General features: G+C 47.8%; 1 protein-coding gene across 1 annotated transcript in view; it reads left to right on the forward strand.

The window, feature by feature from the left end:
- The window catches only part of LOC115180528 (cadherin-like and PC-esterase domain-containing protein 1), a 78,212-nt gene extending 66,580 nt beyond the window's left edge, over positions 1-11,632 (forward strand). Inside the window, exons 16-21 of the mRNA XM_029742687.1 lie at positions 397-533; positions 6,908-7,128; positions 7,760-7,861; positions 7,982-8,069; positions 8,630-8,776; positions 10,013-11,632. Coding sequence (XP_029598547.1) covers positions 397-533; positions 6,908-7,128; positions 7,760-7,861; positions 7,982-8,069; positions 8,630-8,776; positions 10,013-10,255 — 938 coding nt within the window. The 3' untranslated portion in view covers positions 10,256-11,632. The remainder of the gene's footprint in view (positions 1-396; positions 534-6,907; positions 7,129-7,759; positions 7,862-7,981; positions 8,070-8,629; positions 8,777-10,012) is intronic.
- Positions 11,633-12,393: the final 761 nt, after the last annotated feature.

Consider the following 12,393-nt stretch of genomic DNA (forward strand, 5'->3'; position numbering starts at 1 on the left):
TTCTCCGTGTCTTTGCCATGATGAGGGTGACAAAATGACTACCGTAATCAGAATGATGGGAAGTTTGAGAGCGCTCAATTTAATCTAAACAGTAAACAAAAAAGTTGTTTGACCGTAACCCGTTCGGCAATTTCATTGGTCTAATAAAAGCTTCATGCCGCCAAAAAACTGAGCACGTCACAGAATGTGTTTTTTTGGAGAAAAAAAAATTGAAAGCGGGAAAAATCCATATATTAGCTGCGTCATTGTTTAAGCCGCGAGGTTCAAAGCCTGGGAAAAAAGTTGCTGCTTATAGTCCGGAATTTACGGTAACCACTTTATTCACTTCTGGTTTTCTGATTGCCTGTCCTTCTTCTCTCTCCATTTCTTTCCCTCCCTCTGTTTTTCTCTCCCCAGGTCGTTGGGTGGTTCCTTGCCTCAGCTGTGCCGACAACCGGACCTGTGACTGGAGAGAGGTTGCCTGGCAACCCGAGGGCTGTTACCACCCCTTGCTGGACCTCCCCCAGCTGCAGGACTGCATGATGTATAGGAAGGTAAGCCCTAATGCAGGGGTAGGCAACTAAATTCATCAGTGGGATGATTTTTGTCGAAGTGGATGGTCGTGGGGCCGGGAACATAATTAGAATAATTTTATACTGCAAATTAACCACAGCTAAGCCCAAAAAGAGATTTTATAAGAAAATAACAATCATGTCATACCTTGTTTACACTGAGACACAATCATACACCACTCCATGGCCTAAGTCTAAGATCGCTATGCCAAGCGTCGACTGGAGTGGTGTAAAGCTCGCCGCCATTCGAATCTGGAGCAGTGGAAACTTGTTCTCTGTTTTTGCTACAGCATACGATGACATTTTAGACGATTCTGTGATTCCAACATTGTGGCAACAGTTTGGGGAAGGCCCTTTCCTGTTTCAGCATGACAATGCACCCGTGCACAAAACTAGGTTCATACAGAAATGGTTTGTCGAGATCAGTGTCAAAGAACTTGACTGGCCTGCACAGAGCCCTGACCTCAACCCCATCTAACACCTTCAGAATGAATTGGAACGCCAACTGTGAGCCAGGCCTAATCACCCAACATCATTCCTCGATCTCGCTAATGCTCTCGTGGCTGAATGGAAGCGAGTCCCCGCATCAATGTTCCGACATCTAGAGGAAAGCCTTCCCAGAAGAGTGGAGGCTGTTATAGCAGCAAAAGGGGACCAACTCCATATTAATACCCATGATTTTGGAATTACATTTACATTTACATTTAAGTCATTTAGCAGACGCTCTTATCCAGAGCGACTTACAAATTGGTACATTCACCTTATGATATCCAGTGGAACAACCACTTTACAATAGTGCATCTAAATATTTTAAGGGGGGGGGGGTTAGAAGGATTACTTTATCCTATCCTAGGTATTCCTTAAAGAGGTGGGGTTTCAGGTGCCTCCGGAAGGTGGTGATTGACTCCGCTGTCCTGGCATCGTGAGGGAGCTTCTTCCACCATTGGGGTGCCAGAGCAGCGAACAGTTTTGACTGGGCTGAGCGGGAACTGTACTTCCTCAGAGGTAGGGAGGCGAGCAGGCCAGAGGTGGATGAATGCAGTGCCCTTGTTTGGGTGTAGGGCCTGATCAGAGCCTGAAGGTACGGAGGTGCCGTTCCCCTCACAGCTCCGTAGGCAAGCACCATGGTCTTGTAGCGGATGCGAGCTTCAACTGGAAGCCAGTGGAGAGAGCGGAGGAGCGGGGTGACGTGAGAGAACTTGGGAAGGTTGAACACCAGACGGGCTGCGGCGTTCTGGATGAGTTGTAGGGGTTTAATGGCACAGGCAGGGAGCCCAGCCAACAGCGAGTTGCAGTAATCCAGACGGGAGATGACAAGTGCCTGGATTAGGACCTGCGCCGCTTCCTGTGTGAGGCAGGGTCGTACTCTGCGAATGTTGTAGAGCATGAACCTACAGGATCGGGTCACCGCCTTGATGTTAGTTGAGAATGACAGGGTGTTGTCCAGGGTCACGCCAAGGTTCTTAGCACTCTGGGAGGAGGACACAATGGAGTTGTCAACCGTGATGGCGAGATCATGGAACGGGCAGTCCTTCCCCGGGAGGAAGAGCAGCTCCGTCTTGCCGAGGTTCAGCTTGAGGTGGTGATCCGTCATCCACACTGATATGTCTGCCAGACATGCAGAGATGCGATTCGCCACCTGGTTATCAGAAGGGGGAAAGGAGAAGATTAATTGTGTGTCGTCTGCATAGCAATGATAGGAGAGACCATGTGAGGATATGACAGAGCCAAGTGACTTGGTGTATAGCGAGAATAGGAGAGGGCCTAGAACAGAGCACTGGGGGACACCAGTGGTGAGAGCACATGGTGCGGAGACAGATTCTCGCCACGCCACCTGGTAGGAGCGACCTGTCAGGTAGGACGCAATCCAAGCGTGGGCCGCGCCGGAGATGCCCAACTCGGAGAGGGTGGAGAGGAGGATCTGATGGTTCACAGTATCAAAGGCAGCCGATAGGTCTAGAAGAAGATGAGAGCAGAGGAGAAAGAGTTAGCTTTAGCAGTGCGGAGCGCCTCTGTGACACAGAGAAGAGCAGTCTCAGTTGAATGACCAGTCTTGAAACCTGACTGATTTGGATCAAGAAGGTCATTCTGAGAGAGATAGCAGGAGAGCTGGCCAAGGAGTTCAAGAGTTTTGGAGAGAAAAGAAAGAAGGGATACTGGTCTGTAGATGTTGACATCGGAGGGATCGAGTGTAGGTTTTTTCAGAAGGGGTGCAACTCTCGCTCTCTTGAAGACGGAAGGGACGTAGCCAGCGGTCAAGGATGAGTTGATGAGCGAGGTGAGGTAAGGGAGAAGGTCTCCGGAAATGGTCTGGAGAAGAGAGGAGGGGATAGGGTCAGGCGGGCAGGTTGTTGGGCGGCCGGCCGTCACAAGACGCGAGATTTCATCTGGAGAGAGAGGGGAGAAAGAGGTCAAAGCACAGGGTAGGGCAGTGTGAGCAGGACCAGCGGTGTCGTTTGACTTAGCAAACGAGGATCGGATGTCATCGACCTTTTCGAAATGGTTGATGAAGTCATCCGCAGAGAGGGAGGAGGGGGGGGAGGGGGAGGAGGATTCAGGAGGGAGGAGAAGGCGGCAAAGAGCTTCCTAGGGTTAGAGGCAGATGCTTGGAATTTAGAGTGGTAGAAAGTGGCTTTAGCAGCAGAGACAGAGGAGGAAAATGTAGAGAGGAGGGAGTGAAAGGATGCCAGGTCCGCAGGGAGGCGAGTTTTCCTTCATTTCCGCTCGGCTGCCTGGAGCCCTGTTCTGTGAGCTCGCAATGAGTCGTCGAGCCACGGAGCAGGAGGGGAGGACCGAGCCGGCCTGGAGGATAGGGGACATAGAGAGTCAAAGGATGCAGAAAGGGAGGAGAGGAGGGTTGAGGAGGCAGAATCAGGAGATAGGTTGGAGAAGGTTTGAGCAGAGGGAAGAGATGATAGGATGGAAGAGGAGAGAGTAGTGGGGGAGAGAGAGCGAAGGTTGGGACGGCGCAATACCATCCGAGTAGGGGCAGAGTGAGAAGTGTTGGATGAGAGCGAGAGGGAAAAGGATACAAGGTAGTGGTCGGAGACTTGGAGGGGAGTTGCAATGAGATTAGTGGAAGAACAGCATCTAGTAAAGATGAGGTCAAGCGTATTGCCTGCCTTGTGAGTAGGGGGGAAGGTGAGAGGGTGAGGTCAAAAGAGGAGAGGAGTGGAAAGGAGGCAGAGAGGAATGAGTCAAAGGTAGACGTGGGGAGGTTAAAGTCACCCAGAACTGTGAGAGGTGAGCCATCCTCTGGAAAGGAACTTATCAAGGCGTCAAGCTCATTGATGAACTCTCCAAGGGAACCTGGAGGGCGATAAATGATAAGGATGTTAAGCTTGAATGGGCTGGTAACTGTGACAGCATGGAATTCAAAGGAGGCGATAGACAGATGGGTCAGGGGAGAAAGAAAGAATGTCCACTTGGGAGAGATGAGGATCCCAGTGCCACCACCCCGCAGACCAGAAGCTCTCGGGGTGTGCGATAACACGTGGGCAGACGAGGAGAGAGCAGTAGGAGTAGCAGTGTTTTCTGTGGTAATCCATGTTTCCGTCAGCGCCAAGAAGTCGAGGGACTGGAGGGTAGCATAGGCTGAGATGAACTCTGCCTTGTTGGCCGCAGACCGGCAGTTCCAGAGGCTGCCGGAGACCTGGAACTCCACGTGGGTCGTGCGCGCTGGGACCACCAGGTTAGAGTGGCAGCGGCCACGCGGTGTGAAGCGTTTGTATGGCCTGTGCAGAGAGGAGAGAACAGGGATAGACAGACACATAGTTGACAGGCTACAGAAGAGGCTACGCTAATGCAAAGGAGATTGGAATGACATGTGGACTACACGTCTCGAATGTTCAGAAAGTTAAGCTTACGTTGCAAAAATCTTATTGACTAAAATGATTAAAAAGATACAGTACTGCTGGCTGGTGAAGTAGGCTAGCTAGCAGTGGCTGCGTTGTTGACTTTGTTTGAAAGTGTAGCTGGCTAGGTAACCTCGATAGTTTCAGTACTACACCTTATCATGAAACAAAGGCAACTATGTAGCTAGCTAACATGAGAGGTTTCGACGAGCAGTCTATGTCCAAAGTCCATGACCTGAGTTCAGGCACTGCTCTCATGTTCCTAGCTAGCTCTCTGCTCAGGTTACTGTCCCACAATCTACTAACAGTACAGATTAGAAATTAGCTTGTTCCCCAAAAGCGGGAGCTAGTTGGGGTAGGTTAGCAGTGGGCGCTAACTGGGTGCTAACTAGGCGCTAACAAGGCCCTCCAGCTGAGTCATAAAAGACGACACATGGATCCAGACAGACAGCAGCGCTGACAGATTCAGTGAGAGTGCTAATATTTTCCACATGCATAAGACTTGCGCACGTGCACACACACAGACACAGACACACACACACACACACACACACACACAAATACACACACACACGCAGACACACTATGTCTATGTGTGTGTTTGAGATATTGCACAGGGGATAACGGAATGATATGGAAGCCTGCTGTATTGGTCAGGCTCTTCAGCGTGTGCTTGGTCAGCACTGAGTGTGAGAAAGGTGTGGGCAGATATGTGTGTTAAGACTACGCTAACCAGCATGCATCTGGTCTAAAGATGGGACAGAGATGATCATGTAAGGATAACAAGACAGGCAGTGTCTAGCACGTTTCACTCGTGAGTTCATTTGAGGGCTGAGCCATCCCTCAAACATCTCTGTTTTCTTTTTCTCTCTCGCTCTCTCCCTCTCCGTCTCATTGAAGCCAGGTGGTGAGGGTAGATGAGATAGGCTATGGTATGATGTTTATATGACGCTGTATGAATAGGTCTGTAAACTCAGCAGGGGTTGGCAGAGTTGAGGACAGGAGGAGTGGTGGAGGAACAGAAGCAGTATACTGTATGAACTAAAGTCTTAGCCTTTGGCTCATATATTCCAGCAATGCAAATGGAAGGGCATGTAGTTCGCTGCACTGGTGTCACAGTACGGAGCGGCCCTCAGGGACGTAAAGCCGTTAAATCAACCCAGGAAATATATCAGGCATAATAGGTATACACCTTAAAGGAGTGGTATTCAACGTTTTTCAGAGAACCCATTTTCTCTCAAGAAATGATTGCGATTCCACCCCAATCTAATGACACAACCTTAAAATCGGTCAATTTAGATTTTTACATCAACAAATTCATTGCATGTTCATATTTTATCAAAACGAAAAGAAACCAATAAATACATTTACTCAATAAAATTGTATCTTTCAAATTATCTATCTCAAAAATGTTTGTGTATTGCCCCATACAATAATCTGTACTCTTAATTTTTGTTCCTAAAAAAAACTTTTTGGGCCACTGCAGTTTGCCACCCCGACTTTGAATACCAATGCCTTAGAGCCACAGTAGGCATTTACAGTCTCCGGGCTTTCTATAGGCTTAGTCAAATCTCTCGAGGGAATGTGGATAGTGGTTTAGTTAAAGCTGTCTCTGGTGAATGTGGGTAGGTGTTTGTGAACGAGTTGCCAGTTACTTCCAGGTCAGAGGTCAGTGTGAACGTGTGATTAAAGTTGGACTTTAGCCATTTTAGCTCACATTGCAGCTAATTCTAATAAAGCCTCTCAACTTCCTGTCCTCACATACCCTACCCAGTCTACCCCTTACTTTAATATGGATCTGTATCAATAATGATTTGATGCATGAGTTATGAGCTACGTCAGTTTGCTCCAGATGTCGTGTTCGTTACATTTCTCTGGACTTCCCCATTTTCAACAGATTTGGACAATCAGAAGCTTTCACAAAGATGATATGTTTGCCACCTCTCACTCTAAACTACAGTCTGTCTGTTTTGGCTCTGTTCTGTGTTTGAAAAAGGCTCTTTCACACACTCTGATTGGCTTAGCTGGAAACTCACTTGGACACTGTCATATCACTTTTGATTTGTCATTTTGTGTTATGTGGATTGGTCGTAATAGAAGCATCCCACTGGGCACAGATGTCAATTCAACATTGAAATTACGTGGAAACAGCGCTGATTCAACGAGTATGTGCCTAGCGGGATTTGCCTTTCATATGTTCACATTTTGACAATGTTGCAGTTATAAAGGTCAGCAGTTATATATTTAAGTACATGCCGGTCAACTACAGTGAAATCATTTTGGAGTGCAAATTCAATGAAAACTGGGCCATATTCATTAGGCAGCAAACCAAAGAAATGGGCTGAAACAGGGAGGGACTAAATGAACTTCTCCAATAAGAAATGTCCATTTTCGTTCTCTGCTCCAAAACACTTTGGTTCGTTTTCCTACGGTGTGCCCTAATGAATACAACCGAGGTGTTCTCGATCCTGTCAAGTCAAAACCATTATTCTTGCCACTCAGGTAATGTTCATAGGTGACTCCACTAACCGGGGGATGATGTACTTCCTGATGGAGCGGGTCAACTCTAGTCTGGAGGACTGGGGCAAGGCCCACGACAGCCTGATCTATCGCAACGTCAATCAGGGACACACACACGTCTCCTACTCCTACTACCCCCAGTTCTGGCTGGAGCAGAGCCACAGACCCACCTTCCAGAGGGCCCTGGAGCAGCTCATACTGAGGTGAAGGAGAGGGGGAGTCTGGGTGGGTGGATGGGTGAGGGTGGGCGTTAGCGCCCCTGCTGCACTACAGTATGTCCTGTAATCACTGCAGAATACTCATCAGCTGTTAGATTGGCATCAAGAAGCCATATCTATGCAGAAGCCATTTTGGCTCTTAGCTCCCATAGACACTTGAAGCCCTTTCCCCCATATGGAGAGGAAGCCTTAATCAGTTGCTGTGATCAAAGGGCCGGGGGCTGCGTTTAAGAGTCATGTGTTAGGAGTCGTGTCACAGTGTAATTTAACACAGCAGGTCTCCCAACCACGACTCTCTCTCTGAGACCGCACTCTGCTTTGGATGTGGCTACTGAAGGATATGCTGAGCAGGGTGTGTGTGTGTGTGTGTGTGTGTGTGTGTGTGTGTGTGTGTGTGTGTGTGTGTGTGTGTGTGTGTGTGTGTGTGTGTGTGTGTGTGTGTGTGTGTGTGTGTGTGTGTGTGTGTGTGTGTGTGTGTGTGTGTGTGTGTGTGTGTGTGTGTGTGTGTGTGTGTGAAAAGCAGAAGCACGTTGTCAGCATGTGTGCCTATGCCTGTTCAATAGATATAGTCCTACTGCCGAGCTGATGTCTTTTTGACCTTTGATCCCCTCCGAAGGTCACGACCCCTGGAGAACTCCCGTCAGACTGTGCTGGTGGCAGGAGGTGTCCAGTGGCTCAACACCAACCACCTGAGGATCATGAGAGAAGTGCTGGAGAGGTAAACCCACTGGTGCATACACTCTGTGGCAAACGCCCTTCCTGACGCCGTTCAGGAATTAGCAACTGCTTAATTCAATATATTCACTGGGCATTCTATTCACTGGCCTCTCTCCTCCAGGGAAGGGCTACAGGATATCATGGTGGTGGTGAAGTCTCTGGGCATGGGCTTCCATCTCCCTGTGGACGGCATCCGCTCTCTCTCACTGGTAGGTCCATCCTCCTGTTTGTGTGCGCTCAGTTTCACTCTTGGTGTCTCCTCCTCAACTTTTCTCTGTTTGACTGGTCTGTTTCTTTCTCTGAATCTCTCTCTCTCTATCACTCTCTCACTCTCTCTCTCTCGTTCTTCCTCTCTCTCGTCCTCTCTCTCTTCCTCTCTCTCTCTCTCTTTCCCCCTCAGCTTCTCTCTTCACTCTAATTATTTTTCCATGCTGTTCATTTTACTGCTTATCTGTTAAAGTTTTTAAAAGGCAGTGCTTAGGCACCTGGTGAATAGCCCTTTGCCCGTGCTGTGTGTATTTATCTAAAACATTATTGGCTAATAGTCCATGGCTTCCAACATGCTGACTGGTCCAACATCATCAATGGCACCTGTTCAACAGCAATACAACTCATTCAATTGAAAGTTAAGTTATACTTCAGACGTGTTGCAATAACGGCCTCAGAGAACTGTACAAAAATGTTATGGCTGCGATATGGCTCCCAATGTGAATGTTTCCTTGTGTTGAGTAGCGAATACTTCTTTGTTGTCTTACTTTACCTTGCCCAGAGAGGAGTACAGGAGCTGTACAGAGAGAACAGCAACATCATCACCGCCGCAAAGCACTATGGGTATGAGGTCATAGACACATTCAGCGTCACCATGGGCCGCTACAAAGAGTTCCTGCAGGGACGGTGCGCCTGCCATTTTCATGAGGTAACCCCCCCGTTAACCCGCCTTCACCCTTATCTAAAAAACAACAGTACCCCAAGTTCTCGCCCCACCCTTATTGAAACAGTGTGTATCACCTTGAACGTCCTAATTCAGCATGTTGGTTTTGTTTATCATAGTTTATATTCATTCTCAGTATTTGCTTACCTACCAGTCAGTTATTCAAATCACAGCACAATGTTATCAACACTATAACACAGGTATCGCATGTCTCTCTCTGGATACAGTAATTGATACCAATTATAACTAATGGTTTGTCTAAACCTCAGTGGCCAGGAAGCACAGCTAGTTCACAGCAAGCTCATTCCCCAAGGACTCACTCTCCCTCTCCCACTGTCATATCTGAAATAACTTCATTATGGATACTTGCTATTTATGTTCGCGCACACGTCGATTTTCCAGGAGGGAATCTTTGGGCTTAAATAATCCTGGGCTTTGACCCTATGGAGGATCCAAATATCGAACCGCCATTTTCTGGGCCCAGAGGAAATCGGTTCTTATGCCCTCTTGATTGAACAATCCCCCTCCATGTCAGGGAGCTTTCTAGAAGGAAATCCTGCTGTACCACACATACACACACACACACACACACTCCCCTTCTCCCCCCTCTCCAGCTCCCTGTAAAAAGAACAGTCACTTGTTTTAATTCAGCTATAAACTTGTCCATGGATCGGTTAATCAGTAATTAGCCGTTAGGCCGGGTTTTATTGGGCAGTAAAGCACCACGTTGGTAGCAGCTGGGCCCCAGGGCACTTATGAAGTGGTTTCGGGCATATGTACATGTGCCTCTCCCGCCCCTCCGTACCCCCGCCCCTCCGTACCCCCGCACCTCCGTACCCCCGCCCATCCCCTCCCAGTTCATATGGGTCTTTAAGTGGCAACAGAATATCCCAAAAGGAAGCCAGAAGGATGTATGGGATACATGAGTGAAGTAATGTCTAACCCAAACCCTGAGGGGACGGACAGGGTTTCTGTTATGTCAGGATTTAGGTCAGGCTTGGATTGTTTCAGTGTGATTTATATTAGAGGAACCCCAGACTGTGACGATGGGTTTCCGCTCTGTTCTGTTCCGGGACACCCCAGGCAACGTTAGCCAGCCTCTGGTAGTAGAAATCAGTTCTGGCCATGGTCTAGTTACCTAGTTACAGTATAATATCAGTATGTAGATGTTGTGTTAGAGGTGAGGTGTTGACGTGGTTCTCCTCGCTGTGTTCCTTGAAGGTTGAAAAGCTGTCGTTCTCCAAGGCTCCCCTGCACAGGAAGATGAAGCTCCTTCAACACGGCGAGGAACCTGGAACCGGAACCAGTGGAACTGGAACCGGGTACAGTGATCAGCCCACCCTGCAGCACCAGGACCAGTGGGCGGGGTCTAACTCCTCCACCTATCACGTGAGAGGAGCGGTGAACCAGGTGTACTCGCAGATTCTGCTGAGCAGACTGTGTGTGAGAGACACAGGAAACTAGACACAGCCCTCACCACCACTGACTGTGTGTGTGCGTGCATGCTTGTGTCCTTGCTTACTAACGTGCGTGTGTGCGTGTGTGTGCGTGCGTGAGTGTGTGCGTGCGTGTGCGTATCCATACAAGCGTTTCTCTAAAGAATGATAGGTCATCCCATCCAGGAGAGTCCTGACTGGTCAGCCGTGAGACAGACATCACCACTGTCTGTCACACAGACCTCCTCTGATTGCCCCCCCCCCCCCCGTCATGTGACTGCTACCTCGGCTAGGTAGAGCTTTCCAGATGGTCGTAGAGGGGGGGTCGCTGGCCGACCGCCTAAACACAAGGGAAGCAGCTGGAGAAAGAAAAAAGAGGAGAGCGAGAGTGACTGTTGAAGGAGTGTGACGTGTGCACATCCCAAATGTAAACCTTGCTCTCCAACCAACCGACAATGCTCCTTCAACGCTCCAGCACAAACCCTTACAATTGTATAGTTTTATAGTTGTGGAAACGTTGTTTAGATGTTGTACAGCATTGTTTCTCTATCCTCTCCTCGGGTACCCCCGGCAATTCCATGTGTTTGATGTATTCCAGAGCTAGCACACCTGATTCAGATTCAACTGGTCAGCTAATCGGGTGAGCTAGTCCAGGGCTACAACAACATTGTGAAACATCTGGGGGTTCCCGAGGGGAGGTTCAAGACTTTTGATGTGTACCTTTGATGCCTTTGTGCATCAGGAAAGCCTCTCTCTCGCCATCGGAGGGACTTTTGGATATCCCGCTATTCCTCCTCATGTACAGTACCTCATCCACCCGCGTGTTCTGTGGACACCACAACATATTCTATTCTATGCCAAAGATATGACGAAAGCTGAGCTATTCTTCAAGTGAATGTCTTTATGTATGATTTTCTTATATTTCTATATATTTTTCTACAGATGTTTATTCGTGCCTATAATGTTGATAATCAGTGTATAATGTTTTACGTGCAGCATATTGTTTACATGCTAATGAAGGACTGGTGTAATGTATGCTATGGATTTATACATATTGTCTGATCTGTCCTCTGATCATTTGTATGGAGGGAACTGAGCTGGTGAAGATGAAGGTAATTGTAACACACACACACACACATGGGTGGAGACTACCTGCTTAGCTCTGTTTAGTGGTCTTATGGAACATTGATAGCAAACCTAATCATTTGATTCAGTGATTTTGAAGGAAAACTTAAGGAAAAAGAACAGAAAGATATGTTTGCTTAATGCTAAATATTATCAACACTATGAATTTATTATTAAAGAACATCTATCTTCAAATGGCACTAACTTCAGCTTTGTGTTTCCAGATGGTGCATGTAAGTTATTCCATTACAACATTAAAGTATATATTTTCTTAACTTAACTTTGTGTCCAGAAACTATGTTCTGAAAGCATGAAACTGTATTTTGAAAGTTCCGCAAAGCCCTAGCTTGTAAACAATGGCCTCGCAGATTTCCCCTTAAAGTTGTGCACCGCATGAAGATAAGCCTGTGCATGCTGTTTGCGCACAGTATCAGACAAATCCTTTAACAGTCATCATCACTATTCGACCATGCAGAGGTGTGAAGCCGTGGGATGCTCTGAGGAAGATGGGCAGAGGCGCCCTCTTTTCTTTTCCTTCTTCGTTTTGTAATTTCCTTCGTGCCACCAAGACCTGATCATCATCTCTTGTCACGCATAGGCCTATACTATACATCTCTATCAGCTGGTTTAGAATAACACATTTTTTACCTTTATTTAACTAGGAAAGTCCGTTAAGAACAAATTATTATTTATAATTACGGCCTAACCCGGACGACGCTGTGCGCTGCCCTATGGGAATCCCAATCACGGCCGGTTGTGATGCAGCCTGGAATCAAACCAGGGTCTCTGACGCCCCTAGCACTGAGATGTAGTGCCTTAGACCGCTGCGCCACTCGGGAGCCCTTAATAATTAGGGAGACACATGTTCAATTAGGCTATAACTGTGCTATAATAAAATGGATGTCAGTGTAATGTGGTTTAACTCCGTCTTGCGCGTAATGAGCCCTGTCTGACTCCCCTTTGCAGTCATGTGCCGCTAATCCGACACATCCAATCACCCTACTACCCACGGTATGATCTGGGCAGAGATCGAGCAACAGG

Source organism: Salmo trutta, chromosome 40 (genome assembly GCF_901001165.1).
Source record: "Salmo trutta chromosome 40, fSalTru1.1, whole genome shotgun sequence".
Lineage (NCBI taxonomy): Eukaryota > Metazoa > Chordata > Actinopteri > Salmoniformes > Salmonidae > Salmo > Salmo trutta.